Source organism: Salvelinus alpinus, chromosome 27, assembly GCF_045679555.1.
Source record: "Salvelinus alpinus chromosome 27, SLU_Salpinus.1, whole genome shotgun sequence".
Classification (NCBI taxonomy): domain Eukaryota; kingdom Metazoa; phylum Chordata; class Actinopteri; order Salmoniformes; family Salmonidae; genus Salvelinus; species Salvelinus alpinus.
The window spans coordinates 18,872,251-18,895,527 of NC_092112.1; the positions used below are offsets into that span (position 1 = coordinate 18,872,251).

Sequence of the window (23,277 nt, forward strand, 5' to 3'; positions counted from 1 at the left end):
TAAAGTTTGATTTGAGTATTATATGGCGTTGAAGCTCATTTGGGGGTCTGTTAGCAGTGTACAAAGAAGGGCCAGATGTATACAGAAGGGTGTTCTCTGCGTAGCGGTGTATCAGAGAATCACCAGCAGCAAGAGTGACATCATTGATATATACAGAGAAAAGAGTCCGCCTGAGAATTGAACCCTGTGCCACCCCTGTAGAGACTGCCAGTGGTCCAGACAACAGGCCCTCCGATTTGACACACTGAACTCTGAGAAGTAGTGGGTGAACCAGGCGAGGCAGTCATTTGAAAAGCAAAGGCTCTTGATAGAGGCTCCGATAAGAATGCGGTGATTGACAGAGTCAAAAGCCTTGGCCAAGTCGATGAAGACGGCTGCACAGTTCTGCCTTTTATTGATGGCGGTTATGATATCGTTTAGGACCTTGAGTGTGGCTGAGGTACACCCATGACCAGCTCGGAAACCAGATTGCATAGTGGAGAAGATATGGTGGGATTCGAAATGGTCGGTGATCTGTTTAACTTGGCTTTTGAAGATTTTAGAAAGGCATGGCAGGATGGATATAGGTATGTAACAGTTTGGGTCTAGAGTGTCTCCCCCTTCTGAAGAGGGGGTTGACCGCTGCAGCTTTCCAATCTTTGGGGATCTCAGACGATACGAAAGAGAGGTTGAATAGGCTACTAATAGGGGTTGAAACAATTTTGGCGGATCATTTTAGAAAGGGTCCAGATTGTCTAGCAAAGCTGATTTGTAGGGATCCAGATTTTGCAGCTCTTTTCAGAACACCAGCTGTCTGGATTTGGGTGAAGGAGAAGAGGGGGGTGGGCTTGGGCAAGTTGCTGCAAGGGGTGCTGAGATGTTGGCCAGGGTAAGGGTAGCCAGGTGGAAAGCATGGCCAGTCGTAGAAAAATGCTAATTGAAATTCTCGATTAGTGTAGATTTATCGGTGGTGAGTGTTTCCTAGCCTCAGTGCAGTGGGCAGCTGGGAGGAGGTGCTCTTATTCTCCATGGACTTTAGTGTTCCAAATCTTTTTGGAATTAGTGCTACAGAAAGTACATTTCTGTTTGAAAAAGCTAGCCTTAGCTTTCCTAACTGACTGAGTATATTGGTTCCTGACTTCCCTGAAAAGTTGCAGCGTTTACCGCAATCGGAAATTACCTTTACATTTCTATAGCGGAATCTGTAACGCTTCAGTTTTACAGCGTGAATAGGGCCTTTAGACGAGATATTGCAACATGGAACTTGCGAGCCATTAGTTTCATGCTTTTTTAAATGGTTTTCCATTATTGCTCTGTACATTTACCAATGACCGCAGTTAGCTGAAATGTTCCCCAACGGATACTTGTTGAAGAATGACTGACATTGTTTGAGTGCCAATATCAATGCACTACCTCAAGTGTGATTTGGGATCTATGATTCAATAATTCCTGCATGATTGCATTGGTTTTGGCTATATTCATATATCAAAATCAAATCAAATGTATTTATATAGCCCTTCGTACATCAGCTGATATCTCAGTGCTGTACAGAAACCCAGCCTAAAACCCCAAACAGCAAGCAATGCAGGTGTAGAAGCACATATATTCATTGACTGGCTCATTAGCACATGTAAATGTTGTAAAAAGCACATGCTTCTTGGTATATATTTTTCTATCATTGAGTAGCCTTTGTGAATATTGCTGGCGCTATCACTAAGGCTTTGCCATAGATTAAATAGGTTAGTTGAGCAGCCTACCACTCTCCGTAGGTGAACGGTTTTCAGGACATAGAATATTAATGTTTAGGCTTTTTTTGAGACCTATGCTGCACCTTTTGATTAGGACATAGATTTGTTTGTGATTTGCAGTGTCATGTGAAATGTTGACTGGATGCAATGAACTTGGCTCAAAAAAAGAGAAATGGAGAGGGTTTTTGGTGAAATGCTTTTTAAAATAATGAAATAAGATGTTTTTGTGTGGAGAATGTGCTAGATTATAGAGTTGAAATGGGTATTATTTCTACATTATGATCAAAAATCATCAGTATAGTAGAAATTCTGCACTAAAGGTTATTCATGATACAATTGTGGCAAAAATCGCATCATAACTTGGCATTCCGCTTTAATGTCCCTTTGAACTTCCACTTGTAATATACCGAGGTAAAGTTGGTTTTATATTCAACAGACATTCGCCAAAAGCCATTTAAAAATGTAAAAATCAATAACTAATTCACTGTTTGTCACAATCATAAAACTAGATATGATTTATTCTATAAATGTCTAGCATACTTTTACAACCTTTGTTTTGAGTAAAAATTCCAGTTTTGATTTGATAGAGGGCATGTAGTCCGTCTAGAGGGCGTGTGGTCAAAGTTCTAACGAGTCTATTATACCCTATTAGAAGGGGCCTGGCAGAAAATTCTGCATCTTCAGTCATATTAGATTACAGGAAAAAACTACGTGATGAAGGGGTCAGGCCTGACTAACAAAGAAGACCGGTGGATGGATAAAGAAGACCAAGAGGATCAACATGGACATTCCACAGTGGAGATAAGGAAAACTAAGAGTGAACCATAACGTGTGTGTGTGTGTGTGTGTATATATTAGCATGGATACTGAAAGATACCAGAGGGTGGATTTTTTTTTAAAGCACTAAAATAAGAAGTAGAGGGTACATGTTTGGTTTTTGGGCTAAACGTATACATTATGATTTGCCTCTGAACTGTATGTGAACCCCTCTGCAATCTACTGGCACTAATCATTAAAAACCAAGACTTCAACCAGGCTGTCCCTATGCTATTTGCTCTCTTTCTCTCTTAAACTGCTAGCACAAAGCCTATGTGAAAATTTGTTTTTTCACAAAAGATCATGGGGAAAAAAATCTATTGGCCCAAATCAGCTCTATATAATTCAGCAGGGAGGTGTGCAACTACCACACATTATACAAATTATACCAGTGTAGAAACTACGTCACCTACATTGGTATTACCAAATCCCTTTCAATTCACATTCCTTGCAGAAATAACTATTTGCAAACCTTTTAAAACGCCCAGAAAGAGAGTGGTCTTAGAAGGGTATTTATACTTTAAAATACATATTTTATGTGAGTGGATGAAAGAATTCTGCCAGTGTTTTAATGTCCTAGTTTCATATTTTTTTCTTAACCTCCAACTCTATATATCCAAGTGATCCTATGAGGACCAGATTTACCATTATACCCATTGATCAAACGTATAACAGACAGATGCTGCTCAAAAGGAGTTAACTTAACTTCCCATGGAAAATGTACGGAAAACTTCCGGCCCTTTGCAACACTAGTTATTGCTCTAATGTTCTATTATCATGACTCTATGTTATTATTCTACTATGAGAGATACTAGATACATACTATGACAGCAATTCACTGTAATAGGTACACACGTATATGGCACAAGTGATGATTAAACTGATTTGGATTTCAAAGACTGACATTATTGTAATGTTTGATATTACAACATTGATGTGTGATATCTTTTTTATCAACACATATGTTTTTTTGCAAATGTATGCCTTTATTACTATCTGATTTATATTGCCTGAATAGTCAACGATGATTAACACCTTGTGTGCTTCTGTCAGGGTTGTGGTCAAATGCATGTCATTTAAAGTCAATTTAGCAATTGAACAAAAATCCAATTACATTTGAGAATGTTCCTAATTGCAAAAGCATGTAACAGAATTTGGGTATTCCAGAACTGTTATTTACATGTAAATAAACATAACCCTGTTTTATGTTTTTAATACAGCAGATAGAATGCTCTGTGTGCCAAAGATGGTACCATTCAGCTTGTCTGGGGATGACAAAGAAGGACTTCCACAAAGCCAAAATAGAAAATGATTGGCAGGGGCCTCTTTGCTGATAAATTAGAGACATATAAATAAATGACTGTTGTGCCTTGTAACTACTTTAAATGTGGAACTGTTGCACAAAAAAATGTGAACATTGATGTGGCATAACATTTAACATTGTAAACATTGTACAACTTTATGTAAACATTGTCTAACTTCATATATAGCAAATTGCACTTGAAATTAACATTTCTTTAAAGTTATTGCAAATAAATCCATATTTTCACTTTTTTCTGAGACAATCACTGAATTAGACTTCTTTATCTTTAAATGCAATATTTGAGATTATGTATTTCTATCAAATCAAAACGGGAATTTCTAGTCAAAACAAAGGTTGTAAAAGTATACTAGACATTTATTGAATAAATCATAACTAGTTTGATGATGTCATAATCAGTGAAACGTTATTGATTTATATAGCTTTATCATAACTAGGTTGATGATGTCATAATCAGTGAAACGTTATTGATTTATACCGCTTTAAATGCCATTTTATAGATATGTATTACCATCAAGTCAAAACTGGAATTTTTCCTCAAAACAAAGGTTGTAAAAGTATGCTAGACATTTATAGAATAAATCATACCTAGTTTGATGTTTCTGTGACAAACGGTGAATTAGTTATTGATTTATACCGCTTTAAATGGCATTTTATAGATTTTCTGCATTTCTGTCATGTCAAAACTGGAATTTCTATTCAAAACAAAGGTTGTAAAAGTATGATAGCATTTCTAGAATAAGTCATACCTAGGTTTATGTTTATGTGACAAACAGTGAATTACAATTGAAGTCAGAAGTTTACATACACTTAGGTTGGAGTCATTAAAACTCATTAGCTCTTACAACCAGGGAAGAGTAGGGGAAATCAAGGAGAGCAGCATTTAAAGTGTCCAAGTCCAATTGTCCTGAAAGAACAAGGTGTTTCAACACACACTTCATTTCTAATGGATCAATGCCTTCAAGAATGATTATATCCTGTGGTGTTTACTGTATAAGATTAAAAACAGGGAATTCAACTAGCTTGCTCTTTCTGTTTATACCATATGTTGTGTTAAGTCTGTTTCTTAAGAAGTCAGTGCTGGCCTTTTCAATTTCACAGCATTGTCGAATATGTCTGTCCAATGTCCTTTGCACAAAAACATCCTCATTAAATTACATCTGCATATTGTCAAAAGTACATTCACAATGTCTACATTCACTGAATGCAAATCCCACCCACTCTTTAAATCCACACAGCTCATGTTGAGCTAAAGTGTCTCTGCTGAGAGAAACCAATGCACCATATACAGTTGAAGTCAGAAGTTTACATACACTTAGGTTGGAGTCATTAAAACTAGTTTTTCAACCAATCCACAACTTTCTTGTTAACAAACTATAGTTTTGGCAAGTCGGTTAGGACATCTACTTTGTGCATGAAAAGTAAGATTTCCAACAATTGTTTACAGACTTATAATTCACTGTATCACAATTCCAGTGGGTCAGAAGTTTACATACACTAAGTTGACTGTGCCTTTAAACAGCTTGGAAAATTCCAGAAAATTATGTCATGGCTTTAGAAGCTTCTGATAGGCTAATTGACATAATTTGAGTCAATTGGAGGTGTACCTGTTGATGTATTTCAAGGCCTACCTTCAAACTCAGTGCCTCTTTGCTTGACATCATGGGAAAATCAAAAGAAATCAGCCAAGACCTCAGAAATAAAATGGTAGACCTCCACAAGTCTGGTTCATCCTTGGGAGCAATTTCCAAACGCCTGAAGGTACCACATTCATCTGTACAAATAATAGTACGCAAGTATAAACAACATGGGACCACGCAGCCATCATACCGCTCAGGAAGGAGATGCGTTTTGTCTCCTAGAGATGAACGTACTTTGGTGCGAAAAGTGCAAATCAATCCCAGAACAACAGCAAAGGACCTTGTGAAGATGCTGGAGGAAACAGGTACAAAGTATCTATATCCACAGTAAAACAAGTCCTATATCGACATAACCTGAAAGGCCGCTCAGCAAGGAAGAAACCACTGCTCAAAAACCGCCATAAAAAAGACATACTCCGGTTTGCAACGGCAAATCGTACTTTTTGGAGAAATGTCCTATGGTCTGATGAAACAAAAATATAACTTTTTGGCCATAATGACCATCGTTATGCTAGGAGGAAAAGGGGGAGGCTTGCAAGCCGAAGTACACCATCCCAACCGTGAACCACGGTGGTGGCAGCATCATGTTGTGGGGGTGCTTTGCTGCAGGTGGGACTGGTGCACTTCACAAAATCGATGGCTACATGAGGAAGGAAAATTATGTGGATATATTGAAGCAACATCTCAAGACATCAGTCAGGAAGTTAAAGCTTGGTCACAAATGGGTCTTCCAAATGGACAATGACCCCAAGCATACTTCCAAAGTTGTGGAAAAATGGCTTAAGGACAACGAAGTCAAGGTATTGGAGTGGCCATCACAAAGCCCTGACCTCAATCCTATAGAAAATTTGTTGGCAGAACTGAAAAAGTGTGTGTGAGCAAGGAGGCCTACAAATCTGACTCAGTTACACCAGCTCTGTCAGGAGGAATGGGCCAAAATTCACCCAACTTATTGTGGGAAGCTTGTGGAAGGCTACCCGAAACGTTTGACCCAAGTTAAACATTTTAAAGGCAATGCTACCAAATACTAATTGAGTGTATGTAAACTTCTGACCCACTGGGAATGTGATGAAAGAAATAAAAGCTAAAATAAATAATTCTCTCTACTATTATTCTGACATTTCACATTCTTAAAATAAAGTGGTGATCCTAATTGACAGGGAATTTTTACTAGGATTAAATGTCAGGAATTGTGCAAAACTCAGTTTAAATATTTTTGGCTAAGGTGTATGTAAACTTCTGACTTCAACTGTAGTTATTGATTTATACTGCTGTAAATGGCATTTTATAGATTTTATGTATTTCTATCAAGTCAAACTGGAATTTGTCCTCAAAACAAAGGTTGTAAAAGTATGATAGACATTTATAGAATAAATCATACCTAGTTTGATGTTTGTATGACAAACGGTGAATTAGTTATTGATTTATACCGCTTGAAATTGCATTTTATAGATTTAATGTATTTCTATCAAGTCAAAACTGGAATTTCTAGTCAAAACAAAGGTTGTAAAAGTATGCTAGACCCGTATAGATAGATAATGTCTATTTGATGATTCTGTGATAAACTGTGAATTAGTTATTGATTTTTAAATTTTTAAATGGCTTTTGCCAAATGTCTGTTGAATGTCCGAATGTGTGAATATAAAACCAACTTACCTCGGTTTGAAATATGGACTCTGCAGTAGGGGGAAACAGCAGCACTGTCCATCCCATGGCCATTGTTATTGTTTTGTTGACTTGGCAGATGTGGGGAGTGTCATGCATCAGGGTAAAAAAAAAAAGTTTTTGCTGTGCAATGATGTCCAGGGGGAAAAAAGTTTGCAGTAACTTTGTTGTTGTAATATTGCAAACGGATGTGGCCGTTTCACCATTAATAATTCCAGCTTTAATGTGTAAAATTAATATCATATCCAGTGCAGGTGTCACCTGTGTCCTATCAGACCACCACAGGACCACCAGCTGGATTTAATGTCAGCCTGGCCCTGTCTGCTTCCATGGAACTTCCTCCCTAATGGTTAAGGCCCTTATTGAGGTCAGAGGTTAAACCCGAGCATAACCTCAATGCCAACTCCAACAATCTCCAATAGACTAACTGCAGCTGGCTCATCTGGAAAGTCCAGTCAGTGATTGATCATGTGTTTTCTCAGATTTTGTGGTGCCATTAGATTGGGTTTCCCCCTACAGGAAACTGAAAGTGAATATTTCCATCAAATGTCATGGCTTGGTTGTAACATATGTGGTAATGTAGTAAAATGGCTATGGCTTCAACTCAACCCAATATAATTTTGTTCTGAAAACCTGGGTATGCCTGGTCATTCAAGCTCAAAGTTTTCATCCTAAGAGTAGAAGACTTAATGTAATTTTGATGGCCGATTCTGAAAAGTGAAATGGGCTAATTGGATAAACTACGCATGCCTAACAAAAGAAACCGCGTGTGCTCCCATTTTAAAACTTGCCATTTAGCCTAAAATGGAACAATGAAACTGAATCGAAAGTGTCTCTTTAGGGGCAGTTCAGTTCGACAGCAGACTGTCAATTCACAAGTGGACAGCTGAATCTTTAACATTCTTACCACAGCTGAACTTGTGCTATGAGGAAAGACAAATAGATTGTTTATTGGGATAAGTTAACGGGATGAATCCCACCTGTCGTAAATTATTCGCACTTGACAAGCATGTTGTGCATTAGCCTAGGCCTACGTGTTGAAGTGAAGATGTGCCTGGTCCAAAATATGCTCACTGCTCCTGGATTGAACGAGTCTCATGGGCTCTATATCGGAACCCTGTTCGACCGGAACCCTGTTCGACTGGCTCACACTCAATGCACTATACATAGCCCAAAGTGTTATCCGGATTGAGATGTCGATGGGACGTGCAGTGATGATTTAGAGAAAAATAGCATGTTTTTCTACACATAACTGAACCCAGGTCAACAGATTTCATTGCATTGCCCTCAGCATTCGAGTCTGACTGACATTTTGTTAATGTTTTCCGTTATTTTTGTGCAATATTCTACAGTCACTGCCATAACGCTCATAGATAGGCCTATGTCTCTATGGCTGCGTTTACACAGGTGCCTAATTATCTGATCCCCCCACACACTAATTGCGTCTTCGACCAATCAGATTAGCTATTTTGCCAATAATTGGTTAAAAGCTCAGGTTTGGGCTGCCTGTGGAAAAGCAGTCGTGATCATTTTCATTTGTTAGGTGCCAGATTGTTTCTAAGAACCACCACTAGATGGCAGCATTTTGTTAAAGTTGACCTGTGTATTGAGTTTATTATGCTATAATAAGGACCCCAAGTAAAGACCTGCATGAGGATCAGAATGTCTGATCACATAGTTGAGCGCATTAAAAAAAACAATGTGCATCAGACGGATTTATGACCAAAAAATGTATCCGATTTCAAGAGTGGTGTTAGACTATATTAAAAGGATGCAGTAAATACTGTAGCCTAATCGGTGAATAAGTAGTGTGTTTGATTAAAATGGAGAGGCTCTGTGATAATAGTTTAGGTGATCCCATTATCTTAGTAATGTAGTCTAAATAATTTATAAGTAGGGTATCATCGCGACCAGGTAGGCTAGGCCTGCACCTTATGAACATTTTAATAAAGGCAATGTTTTAAGTGTTGTTTTTTTTACACTGAACAAAAATATAAACGCAACATGTAGTGAGCATTACCCCTTTGCCACGATAATCCATCCACCTGACAGGTGTGGCATATCAAGAAGCTGATTAAACAACATGACAATAAAAGGCCACTTTAAAATGTGCAGAGTTGTCACACAACACAATACCACAGATGTCTCAGGTTTTGAGGGAGTGTGCAATTGGCATGCTGACTGCATGAATGTCCACCAGAGCTGTTACCAGAGAATTGATTGTTAATTTCTCTACCATAAACTGGCTCCAATGTCGTTTTAGAGAATTTGGCAGTACTTCTAACCGGCCTCACAACCGCAGCCCAGGACCTACACATCCGGCTTCTTCACCTGCGGGATCGTCTGAGGAGTATGTCTGTCTGTAATAAAGCCCTTTAGTGGGGAAAAACTCATTCTGATTTGCTGGGCCTGGCTCCCCAGTGGGTGGTCCTGGCTGACAAGTGGGTGGGCCTATGCCCTCCAAGGCCCACCCATGGCTGCACCCCCAACCCAGTGATGTGAAATCCATAGATTAGGGCCTAATTAATTAATTTCAATATACTGATTTCCTTATATGAACTGTAACTCAGTAAAATGTTTGACATTGTTGTATGTTGCGTTTATACTTTTTTTAGTGTGTGTGTGGGCCTGAAATCTGTTGATTGGATAATTGAACATTATTGTCTTCACATTACATATTATAATTTTATTGCGTGTAGTTTACTTGCCCAAAAGCCTTAATTTAATAACCCTTCTTTGGAAACGATAGCCTCTAGAGATAATTATTATTTGACAAGCAATAAACACATTTAATGTAATATAATCACTTTAATTAATTTTTTAAAATAGCATGAATAAATTCAATTAGACTACTGATATGCACAAGGCACAAGAGTGTTCATAGCACCAAAGTAGCTTGACGTGCCTCCAAAGTAACTAATTTGCATAACAAAAAAATTGGCTACTGTAGTATCTGTATATGGACAGCAGATAGCCTAGCGGTTAAGAGGCCGCGTTGGGACAGTAACCGAAAGGTCGCTGGTTCGAATCCCCGAGCCGACTAGGTGAAAACGTGTCGATGTGCCCTTAGGTTGGCACGAGAAAATATGTTCTGAAAGGCAATTTATATTAAAACGGTACATGAAATATAAGGCGCTTGGGATAGTGTGGAAAAGTATTACTGTTGTGTTTTTAACTGGATCTATGGATGTTCTCCTCCGGACCTCTTCTCCCTGGGATGTGATCCTGATAAGTGAAAGTGCATTGTTGCCTTCTGTGGCTGTCCAGACGTCCATAATGAAAACTGCACAAAAAAGGAAACGCAGATTTATTGATTAGTGAAAACACTACTGCCACCCAAAGACGTCAAGGAAAGAATATAGGATATATAGGAATATAGGAAAGAATTGGACGTAGGCTTCTTGTCTTACTCACAAAATTAATAATTTATTCATGTTTTTGCTATAGGCTAGGCTACTTTAGTCTATATTCGACGCTATACAATTTGATTTATGCCTATGTCAAATTAATACCCAGATTCGTGATTGAATTAGGCCTATGTGGATTTAGAAGCGATGACGACTCGGAAATTAAACAAAATAACCATTATGAGTGTTCAATTTATGTTATTATTTTATTTTGTCATTGCTTAGATGATGTTTCTGTTTTAATGACAATTCCGATTTAGGCTATTCGTAATTTTGACAGCTGTACTTTCAGAGGTCGTAAAACACGGTCTGTTTAGACAGCTCTGGGGCGTTGACAAAACTGGAATCCATCAAGTTGATACCTGAGGTGTAAAATGTCGCTTTGTGTGAACACGCCCGATCATAACCTTGATTTAATTGTTTTGGTAGCGACCACAAATCAAGTAGAGAGGTATAACAACATCATTTTCTGAAGTCAAAATAACTAGGCCTAGGTAATGTTCCAGGCCTATTATAGATATCGAACGTTATCCAGCTCTAGTAATCTGTGAGATGTATAGGCACACACGCGCTCACACACGGGATCACGCACGCACGCTGCAGGAGCTTGCTTCGATTCAGCCTCAAGAGCATTAGTGAGGTCGGGCTCTGATGTTGGGCGATTAGGCGTCAGCGTTCCAATTCATCCCAAAGGTGTTCGATAGGGCGATAGGGTTGAGGTCAGGGCTTTGTGCAGGCCAGTTCTTCCACACCGATCTCAACAAACGATTTCTATATGGACCTCGCTTTGTGCAGGGGGACATTGTCATGCTGAAACAGGAAAGGGCCTTCCCTAAACTATTGCCACAATGTTGGAAGCACAGAATCGTCTAGAATGACATTGTATTCTGTAGCATTAAGATTTCCCTTCAATAGAACTAAGGGGCCTAGCCAGAACCATGAAAAACAGCCCCATATATCCCTCGTGCACCAAATGTTACAGTTGGCACTATGTGCTCGGGCAGGTAGTGTTCTCCTGGCATCCGCCAAACCCAGATTCATCCATCGCACTGCCAGATGGTGAAGCGTGATTCATCACTCCAGAGAACGTGTTTCCACTGAGAGTCCAATGGCTGCGAACTTTACATCACTCCAGTCGATGCTTGGCATTGTGCATGGTCTTCTTAGGCTTGTGTACGGCTGCTCGGAAATGGAAACTCTTTTCATGAAGCTCCCAACGAGCAATTATTGTGCTGACGTTGCTTCCAGAGGCAGTTTGGATCTCGGTTGTGAGTGTTGCAACCCGAGGACAGACAATTTTTACGTGCTATGCACTTCAGCACTCAGCGGTCCCGTTCTGTGAGCTTGTGTGGCCTACCACTTCACAGCTGAGCTGTTGTTGCTCCTAGACGTTTCCACTTCACAATAACAGCACTTACAGTTGACCGGTGCCATTCTACTGCCAATGTTTGTCTATGGAGATTGCATGGCTATGTGCTAGATTGTATACACCTGTGAGCAATGGGTGTGGCTGAAATAGTCGAATACACTAATTTGAAGGCGTGTCCACATACTGTCAGCACCTGCTACTCTGCAGCCTCCGGTTCCATTGTTGTTTAGAATTCCCACCCGATCATTTGCACATTTGTTTCCATAGTGGCGTGTTATTACAATTAATTGACGCAGCAAGCGCTGCTCCTGGGACAGTGTGACACGGGTATAGATCTCCTCCGCACTGGGAGGCTCTGCTTTTCCTCAATAGTGAAGGGTTGTGGTAAACACATGCAAAATTGATCACTGGCAGTCACAGACCATGCTTAAATAGAGTCTATAAATTGAGAAGTTTCCTTTTTTTGCGCGGGGTTGGGGAGTGCGACCCGAGCCAACGGTCACATGGGCGTCATTATGTGCGAGGTGCCTTTTCTCTTTTTGGCCTCCTGGGATGCATGCCAGGACACTGGAGAGAAGAAGCAGTAATGGTTTGTTATGATGACCTTTTGCGTTTCCATTAGTCTCCTCTCCTATTTAGCACTGCGACCCCAGAGTGCTCAGCAAACATGGTTTAACCCTGTGTACATTGACCCAGCGAGTAATCGGAAGACCTTAAAGGCACCAGTCACAAGAGGCACGGAGGGGAGCGACTTTAATCTGCGCCAGGGCCGTTTTAAAGTAAACACATAAGTTGTTAATGTACAGACAGTGGGACACCATCATATTTAAAAGCTTCCATTAAAGAAGCTCTTCGATTGTTTAAACGACAGGGCAGACTGAGGAGAGTGTGGTTAGTCTACCACTCCTAATGACCACCTAATGACCACCTAATGTCTTTATCTACGTCCTCTTGTGTGGGGGAAAGCCAGGAGAACTGTGCTATTCTATGACCACACGGGGGGGGGGGTCATTTCGCCCACACTGTAGCCTTTCAGGAACAACTTCACAATAATGTGATTGTAATGATGTCTTTTGGTTAATCATTTTAAGTTTTAGTTTAATATGGCCTTAAACCACAGGAACAGTGGAGACATTCAGCTTTGGTTGTGAACTCTCCTGATGGTGATTGCTGGCCTAAAGGGTAGGATAAAATCCTTGAGGTTTCCACATTTTCCCATGATCAGCGCTGGAGGATTTTGATATTTCATTGTTTATGTTTCCTGCGTGATGAGTCCCGTCTTCACTGATGGGCAGCTGGGGCTCCCAGGCCACTGTATCCAAGGAACTAGCTTCGATCCACTTGACCAGGCCCTTAGCAACAGATCAACATGGATAGGCCTCCAAGTATCTAGAATAAAATAAATAATATATAAAACACAGTCTCCAAAAGGGTCCTAATGCATTTACATGATGTTACCATCACAAATACATGAACACATTAAGAGCTCTCCCCTATCAGATTAAAAACCTGGATAGTTGGGTCTATGTCCTAATAGTTTACAGAGGCCTGTTGTGGGGATTTATTTGATGTGCTAGCCTGTCCCACCCCTACCACAGAGTTTATGGGATTACTCATATGGACCACAGTCATAACATAGACAATTGATGTTTGTTGCACCATTGGCTGGACAAACACCCTGAAACAATCCTCAAAAACATCTCGAGACCTTTTCACACATGTGGAGAGCCGGGTTCCCTCATAACATGGTGGCTATTGAACAGAACTGATTAAAATATTATTGAATATAATAAAAGACACATTTGGGGTCACATAAATGGGACAAACCTGTTTTCAATTCACTTTGGATAACTCCCTTAACTTTTTTTGTTGCTGTGGAAACGATGGCACCATGCCATACAGAAGGCCATGTACAATGGCCCAGGTCCCATTAAATCTGTGAAAGTTCCTTCCTGAGACAAACATTTCCAGAAATAGTAATCTTGGCCTAGGTCTAAGTTTTACCAAAGGGGAGTAATAATTCTCTGTTTAATAATGGAAATGATTTAATTTGCGTCCCTCCCAACTTCTTGATCCGAGACAGTTGTTGGCTGAGCAGCTCATTCAGTTTTCCTGAGGTCTGATAAGGCTTCCTGTAAAATACACACAGAGCAATCAACTGACAACAATAGGCTTGTGAATGCTGGCTCTCAATGGTCAGCTGTACTGTAGCTGTCAAACTTTGTTTTTAATCAAAAAGTGTTGACTTGTAGTTTTACATTTTATTTTCAACATGTTTGTTTGTTTATACAGTAGCCTAAAGAATTTCTGACAGCCTCAACCAACCTTTCCAACATACAGTCCAATGCAAAGCACAATTCCTTTTATAAATTGACAATATGCTATTAGAATGTTATTGGTCTTATGACACCCATATTTTGTTATGGTTTTGTAATACAATCCTGCAGTGATGTAATTGAAAACTAAAGGCAATAACAATTATAATAGAACTGAAACAATCACTGAATAGGCCTACAGTATGTCACATGGGTTATACTTTCATTTGAACTGGACAAACATAACATTCAATCACATATGAAATGATTGACCAATGAAATGGCACTATTGTATGACATTCCAGAGTGTAAAATAAAGACTCCAGTGCTTTGACATGTTTCAGCTTGTCTTCATGTTTTAACAGGGGCGGACTGGGCCAAAAATTCAGTCCTAGCATTTTAGCCACACCAGCCCACATCACAGCGAGTCTATTGATCACATGCACAGAATACAATATGTAAATGTTGAGGTTAAATACATATTCACAGGCTCTCCTTAAGAGTGCAACACACACACACATATATATATAGATATATACACAAACAAGTAATAAAAAAATATTTTAGTAGGAATGGTAATACAAATATATACACAATATAGGAATATCCAGAAAATACTATGAATATACTATGAACAGTGGCGGTTTAGCATGATTTACCCAATAAATTACTGGGAGTTTATATATAGAGAGTGTGCAAACTGATATGTGACATGTATTAACGCCAAAATAACATGCATTTTTTTTGTTGCTAAAAATGTGGGGCTCAAAACAGGGTTGTCACTGACTATGAATACTACAGCATATACTGGGATGTGTATAAAGGTGAATAATGGCAGCAGTATTGTGTGTGTGTGTGTGTGTGTGTGTGTGTGTGTGTGTGTGTGTGTGTGTGTGTGTGTGTGTGTGTGTGTGTGTGTGTGTGTGTGTGTGTGTGTGTGTGTGTGTGTGTGTGTGTGTGTGTGTGTGTGTGTGTGTGTGTGTGTGTGTGTGTGTGTGTGTGTGTGTGTGTTTCTCTCTCTGTGTTGTCTTCCTATGTTCACTACAGTTGACTCAGCTGAGCTGCCTGTGCTGCGCCTAGCATCACTGTGACCGGGAGATGATGAGACCACACTGCCTGTACTGGGCCCAGCAACATCCTAGTTGTGAATGAATAAACAAACATTTTCAGACAAAGAAAAAAATCACTATATCAATGCATAATAGATGACAATTGGCTCATAATACTTTATAACAGCCTAACTCCTTATATTGCAAATGAGTGCCTGACATCACCTATGTGTTCCACCCTACCCACTTAGCTGTGTTTAATACTAGGCTACATATACAGACAAAACATTAAGGAACTGGCAGTACATCTGTGTCAGAGTCTGTCCTCTGCGCTCTCTGTTTTCCTCTATTGAATTCAATTTAAACCTTTCTGTGTTTGTCATAGAACGACGGGACTAGTTTCTCTGGATGCGTACAGATTTCCAGTTTTGGGCTTCGTTTGACAGTGTCGCGCATGCGTATCCTTTCACAAATCAGTGACGGTCTCTCGGATGAAAAAAATTGATTTTATGCGGGAATGTAATCTGACACGAGAGTCCCTAGTCACCACAGTCAAATATTATCTATTGTATTGGCAAGTCGAGCTCTAACAATGGAAATACAATACTCAAATATGGAAGGCAGGCGAGGTCAGGTGCAACCATTCTCTGCTACAGTTCAAAAACCCTAGTTGCCTTGCTGCCTGAAGAGACACAGATTTACAAGCGAAGCAAATAGCCTAAACATTGATAGAACAATTAAAATACAGAGAGATCCCGACTTCACCTTTAACAGATTAATTAGGATTATTTAGTATTTATGCATTCATTCAATGTTTTATTGTAATACATGATGACTTGTGTTTAATAAAAGCACTGTATAAATATCTAGTAGATGGCTATTGCTTTACCTGTGTTATAAAAGCCAATCTAACGCCTAGTTAGGCTAGTGTCTAAATGTTCCCCCGAATCCCCCCTTCCTTAATTAGCCTACTATGTCATACAATATAAAGCCAGAATATTAGTCCGGACTTGCAGCAGTAGGCTACATAATCGGTGTCAGTGTGCCTGAGTGTCTTTCTCGGTTTTCTTCCAACTTCAACTGCATGGTGCAGTGGCAGCAGCAGCTGGTCTGTCATTTCTCACAGACACAGCACTCGGACCAGCAGAACTTTTTGCATATAAATCGGTTAATTTCGGACATTTAGCAGCGTCGGCATCAATAGCCTTTTTTATCTCTCTAACTTTTTTAGCACTATCTTTCCGTTTTTTTTATGATCCATGAGTTTCAGTTCTGACTGAGTGAGAGTCAGAGCAGATCTCACTTATTTTTGATGATGCGCGTTTGACTGTGAATGTGAACTTGCGACACCTCAGCACAGCCAATCACAAAACCGGGCCGGCCCATCTTGGTATGGGGTGCCGGACGTTGCCCACTGGTCAGCCAAATGCTCAATACAGATTATTATGAAAACCGAGAAATTGTGCAAAATTCATTAAAAAAACAGGCCCATTTAAAATATACTGAACAAATATATAAATGCAACATGCAACAATTTCTAAGATTTAACTGAGTTACAGTTCATTTCAGGAAATCAGTCAATTGAAATAAATAAATTAGGCCATAATCTATGGATTTCACGACTGGGAATACAGATATGCATCTATTGGTCACAGATACCTTAAAATAAATGGGCCTCACAATGGACTCAGGATCACGTCACGATATTTCTGTGCATTCAATTTGCCATCATAAAATGCAATTGTGTTCGTTGTCCGTAGTTTATGCCTGCCCATACCTGCCACCATGGGGAACTCTGTTCACAACATTGACATCAGCAAACTGCTAGCCCACATCACGCCAATACACGTGGACTGCGGTTGTGAGGCCGGTTGGACATACTGCCAAATTCTCTGAAAGGATGTTGGAGGCGGCTTACGGTAGAAAAATTAACATTCAATTCTCTGGCAACAGCTCTGGTGGACATTCCTGCCATACTCATACCAATTGCATGCTCCCTCAAAACTTGAGACTACACATTTTAGTGGCCTTTTATTGTGTAATAACCATGCTGTTTAATTGGCTTCTTGATATGCCACGCCTGTCAGATGGGTGGATTATCTTGGTAAAGGAGAAATGCTCACTAACAGGGATGTAAACAAAGTTGTGCACAACATTTGAGAGAAAGAAGCTTTTTGTGCGTATGGAACATTTCTTGGATCTGTTATTTCAGCTCATGAAACATGGGACCTACAATTTACATGTTGTGTTTGTATTTTTGTTCAGTGTATATATATATATATGTATATATATATATATATATTTCCACCAGCCCACCCAAATAAAAGATGGTCCTTCGGGCATTTGCCAGAATTGACAGATGGCCAATCCGCCCATGTATGCTTCCCTCTGAAGGCTCATCAGAACCTGAAATAATTGAGGCTTGTTATCCCGCTGTGCCTCTGCTACATCCTTTTCCCTGGATTGTGTTAACTGCATGATCCAGGGTAAACGTTACATTTCATTTCTAATTTAACCTGGAAAAGTGTCACTCGAAAACACCGTGACAGGAGGCAGTCAGGCCAGGGTCATAGTTTCTTCCGGGAATGAATCAAGTCTAATGAATGCAGTTGGAGGATGAGACGCGCACGTAATGACAATGGATTGAAAACAGTACATGCATGGGCCTGATGTGTGATGTGGGAATTTGGGAGCTAACAATCGAATGTGTAGGACACACACACACACACACACACACACACACACACACACACACACACACACACACACACACACACACACACACACACACACACACACACACACACACACACACACACACACACACACACACACACACTACTAAATTGTAGCCATGAGTAAAATGTGTTTATATTTTAATAAAAAATAAAGTATGTTATTATTCATCATTATCAATATGAATACGATTGTTCATTATTAAAAGTAAAGTATTATTATTATTGTTGTTGTTGTTTATTTTGTATTATTATTAGACTTCACCTTTAACAGATAATTTGGATTATTTAGTATTTATACATTCATTCAATGTTTTATTGTAATACATGATGACTCCTGTTTAATAAAAAGCACTGTATAAATATCTGGTATATGGCTGTTGCCTTACCTATGTGTTATAAAAGCCAATCTAACGACTAGTTAGGCTATATTGCAAGTAGCCTAGTGTCTAAATGTTCCCCCGAATTGAAAATGACAACACTTACATTCCCATCCCTACAATAATAATAACATCTAATTTACCCTTTGATATTTTGTCATTGTCATAATAATCAGTCCCCCATTATGTTCGTTACTCGGTGAGAAACATGCGAGTCTCGAATACGGATGAAGTATGGCCTCTGAAGTTATTGTCTTTTCGTTTTAGAGGGGAATAGATTTCCTCTGTTTATTATGAGCATAGGGGCGGATTTGCGTCACCATGCAACTTGCAGGTCGAGATAAAGTTGCACAAATATTGAAAAAGGAAGTTGCAACAGTCATTATAAAGTTTCCCTCCTCTACTCCGGATGAAATAAAGATTTCGCTTGTATCCTAAAATACTAAAACAGGTTCTATTTCAGGACAAATCTAACAGGCTCATTTAGCACGAATCACAGCCCATCAAAAACAGGATGACCTGAATTCTAATAGAAACTCTCTAGTTTCCTGCACTCTAGCCTATATCATGTAGATCACGTTACTTCTCTTAAATTGGCTTGTAACCCAGATGTATTTAAGATGTTCGATTGATGATATTGCCTGAAATTTAGTACGCTTATGAAGCAAAAAAAAGAAGCTATTTTTCAAATAAATAAGGTCTTATTTATTGACCGTGTTAACTTTTTGGAGCCTACATCGTTTGAAAGTCAGTTGTTTTTCCATTTCAACGATACAAACTCAACCGAACCACCCTAATGTTTAGCAGAAAATAATATGAACATATGATTCCATTTGCAGGCCTAAAGCCTAGAGATCAGATTTTTATCTACGTCTTATTCAGAAACAAAGCCGAATGTCTAAAAGCTAAGTGCAAGAATAAACATTACTGTTACATTACTATTACATTACATGACATTAGTATAACATATATTTTCACATTTTCATATTGCACTTGCATTTATTGTTGTTGTTGCTGCTGCCATCCATGAAGACGATGAAGATGGTGACGAAGATGATGATGGTGTCGGTGGCTGCAGTTGAAAATGTTTATGAAGATATTCAAGAGGTCAACGAGCATGTCGCTGTCATTAGCAACACTTAACTATGCGTATCTCCATCACAAGGGCGTGTTTCGGTGTTCGAGACCAAACTTCTATTGGCTAAAAAGCAACCAATCAGTGTCAGAGGAGAAACTTCACTGTGGAAGTACTTAGACCAAAGACTAAAATTTCAGAGTTGTTTGATAAAGATTTCTGGCACTTACATAAAGACGGCAGCTTTCTCTGGATACACTTAACTAAAAGTTGTATGCCGAATTTATTGTTGTATTGTCGTTTCTGATAAACCGAGGGGCAACATTACGAGTTAAGGATGTATACGGCCGGACTCAACCCGTTTTACGCATCGAATTTTAGTCTTTGGTCTGCTTATTGCGCGGGTGGTTTCGCTATGGATACAATGAAGAAGCCCTCCTTTTGCATTGCTGACATTTTGCAGGTCGGTGATGCTGAGAACATCCCGGGATCCTCGGCCCTCATGACTCATATGGGACACCGTTCTCAGGTTCACGCCTCTGGATCGCCATTGCGTCCTTCACCGGTGGGGCCAGAGCAGTCGATCTACGGTGGGAGAGTGAACCCCGGGTCTCCTTATCACAGACACGGAATACACTTAACTTCGGTATCTAGAACGAGTCTCAGCTCCCAACAAGCTCCCCCACCTTCAAGCAAGGACCTCAAGTTCGGAATCGATCGGATATTGTCAACAGACTTCGACCCCAAAACAAAAGACATATCGTCTTTAAGAGGTATGCTTTGAAGTTCACTTTTCACTGAATTCTCTAAAATAACTCATGTATAGCCTACATCAAGGTTATCTCACTGCCAAAGAAAGCATTTAAGAATGCCATAATGTTGTAAAGGCACATTTTTATAAGATGGCTAAATTGACTTCAAGATACGTTTACAAAGTACTGTTGCATTGTTGGACTGTTGGAGCTAGGAACACAAGCATTTCGCTACAACCGCAATAACATCTGCTAAATATGTGTATGTGACCAATACAATTGATTTGATTTGATTTGAAGTACTGACCTTGAAGGCACCAACACCACTGAGGCAACACGTACTCTTTATCCTTTACGCACTCATAGAAAAACCTCTATATGAATATCCAAGGTTCCACAGTTGCCAAACTATAAAACTAGGAACTTTCTAGCTTCAGACAACATTCAGACTCGCACACAAAAGTTAATTTTTAGCTGAAAAGTTTCAGCGTTGAATACTCGTGTATACGTTGCGGTAATTTCTTACTTATCTCTCGCCCTGTGACAGATCTCACGTCCATTGTTAGCTCGAACCGTCAGTCAGGGATCCAGCCAGCGAGCCAGTACTTCGCATCCATAGACCCGGGGATGAGCGACGCGTCCTCCATGATGAGCTCACTAAACAGCGCCAGGCAATCAGGGCAGCATCAGTTTCAGGACACCTTTCCAGGTAGTGTAGCCGTCCGCATATTTCAAATGGCCTTTTTACGCACACAGCGCATTTAAGGATTCGAACAATATTTTTACATAGCCTTTCAAATTCAGACTTTGCTTTTAAACCTTAGGCATATGTTCTGTTGTTCTTGTATTTTTTGCAGAGTATAACTGACCAAAGATCGTTACACTTTGAATTTTGAACGAATAAATAACATTGCTCAACCTTTATGTCCCTTTATTTATACAGGTCCATATGCTGTCCTTACTAAAGACACGATGCCACAGACGTACAAAAGGAAGAGGTCCTGGTCGCGGGCGGTCTTCTCCAATCTGCAAAGAAAAGGGCTTGAGAAACGTTTCGAAATACAGAAATACGTCACCAAACCCGACAGAAAACAACTGGCTGCAATGCTTGGCCTAACAGACGCACAGGTAAGATACGTGCACGTTACTGTAACCTATAAGCCTCAATTGGGCTATTGTATGGACAAGCAGGCCTTTTCAATTAACCATGTTTAAGCATAGACCATGCAAATCTGGAGTTATTTTTTTAGAATCCTTGATTCTTGAGATGGAAAGACATAATAGTGTAAAACAATCAAACTTGGCCTTGTGCTGTTACGACAGGAAGCCTCCACTCAGAGGAGGACACGCCCGGTAATATAGCCCAGTAGGCAACTACACAATTTCGCAATGGAGAACTTCTAAGGAAATGAAAGTCGATTACAACGAATTATTGCAAACGGATGAAAGTTATAGTTTTACCTAACCCCATTAGGGTTAAGCAATACAAATGTAATATATATATGATGTTTTAATAGTATTTGTGTTGTTCTTGTAGGCTAGGACCACCTTTACGCCATGTATGCCCATCTTTACGCAAAATCGTTTATTTTATTTTATTCTACATTAACTTAATTGTAGCCTACCTAGGCTACTGTAAAGTTGTTTAATTAGAAATGTAGACTATGATTTCCTTATCAAGAAGGTATTGTTGTGTTGCGTAGAGGCTGGCCTTAATGCTCTCCACTATGTCGCTCTATGGGTCATATTTCTATGAAGCATATTTCATTGTCAACCTTTTGGCGAGTAATAGGCCTCGGGCTCAGGCCGACGACGTCTAAACGAGCTCGTGCACTTTCTCGGCAGGTCAAAGTGTGGTTCCAAAACAGGCGCATGAAGTGGAGGCATTCGAAAGAAGCCCAGGCACAGAAAGACAAGGAGAAGGAGACGCCGGACAAGTCACTGACAGAGGCCGAGTCCAAGGAGCCGGAAGAGTCCGAGTGTGAGAGCGAAGCAAGCGAGTCCGATTTCGAGGATGGACAGGAGGACAAGAGTGACATGGACATTTCTGAGCACAACAAGACTAGTGTGATCATGACCGGGGCCATCCCTGTGAGTACCGAGGAGGCGAACTCAGTCAGTGCCCTTACAGAAGCTGTGCCATCATCGCAAATGTTAATATGAGTGCACAGTCAAACGTTATTTTTTTTAATGTAAAATGTATAATTTAATATAAATATTATTTTGAAAAAATTGATATACAGAGCGCAGTTGTCGTAAAGTGGAGGGCCAGTAGGATACTCTACAGCGTGTATGGGATATTATGACTCCCTCCATCTTTCAGCTCGGTCAGTTAGTATTAGGCGATGTGCATGACTTTTTACTCAACTGAAGGAAATATTCTGTTGTGAATTTTAATCTGAACCACTTATTCCGTGTCCTGAAATCCAAAAACATGACACAATGTTACATGTAATTTACTGTGGAAGCGTTGATAAATATTGTTGTATTATATGTTGGTCAATAATTATTTGCACTGAAAATATTGTAAATAAAAAGTTTCTTAATTTTGATTTTCGATTAAAAAAAATAATTGAATGTATATAGAATATTATTACTTTGGGGGCATTATTACCTTCTCTTTAGGGGACAAATGAATATGGAAAACAACACTGAAGGAGAGACAACTTCACACCTGACAAGGTCTTGACTAGCCTATAATATTCGCTCTCAAAACAGTGCTCTGAAGTGGATATTAACGTTTATTTGAGTAGCCTTAAATGAATTCGTATTGGACTTCACTGCCACGTAGGCCTTATTTCACTGTGTGAAGGTATCATTGCTATGAGGGCTGGAATGTGCTTATGTTTCCTGTTTAAATTATCCATATACCTAATATATCATTATATATTACAATTACGTCATTCATTAAGTCATATTTCGATTTCTGGGTATAAGCCAAGCAGCATGGGTACACTCAAGCCGAAATGGACACAGTTATTGACCCAGTCGAAACATGGTGGAGCATTTAACCTCTCGTCAATTTG

General features: G+C 39.6%; 1 protein-coding gene across 3 annotated transcripts; it reads left to right on the top strand.

Annotated features, from left to right (window-relative positions):
- Nucleotides 1-19,686: 19,686 nt before the first annotated feature.
- Nucleotides 19,687-22,803, top strand: LOC139556103 (H2.0-like homeobox protein). 3 transcript variants are annotated; one of them, XM_071369642.1, is made up of 4 exons: nt 19,687-20,272; nt 20,799-20,960; nt 21,195-21,379; nt 22,097-22,803. In XM_071369642.1, exons 1-4 carry the CDS (start codon nt 19,837-19,839, stop codon nt 22,412-22,414), a joined length of 1,101 nt encoding a protein of 366 aa, XP_071225743.1. In that variant the 5' UTR covers nt 19,687-19,836; the 3' UTR covers nt 22,415-22,803. The 3 variants fall into 3 exon arrangements, with proteins under 3 accessions (XP_071225743.1, XP_071225744.1, XP_071225745.1); XM_071369643.1 differs by lacking the exon at nt 20,799-20,960 and having other exon boundaries at nt 19,688-20,272; nt 21,177-21,379; XM_071369644.1 differs by lacking the exon at nt 20,799-20,960 and having other exon boundaries at nt 19,689-20,272.
- The last annotated feature ends 474 nt before the right edge of the window (nt 22,804-23,277 follow it).

Bases quoted from the DNA above. Each gene is read 5' to 3' on its own strand.
- LOC139556103 (XM_071369642.1), top strand. From the start codon at position 19,837: ATGTATACGGCCGGACTCAACCCGTTTTACGCATCGAATTTTAGTCTT. The intron at 20,273-20,798 runs GTATGCTTTGAA...GCCCTGTGACAG, and splicing joins AGACATATCGTCTTTAAGAG to ATCTCACGTCCATTGTTAGC. The intron at 21,380-22,096 runs GTAAGATACGTG...CTTTCTCGGCAG, and splicing joins TTGGCCTAACAGACGCACAG to GTCAAAGTGTGGTTCCAAAA.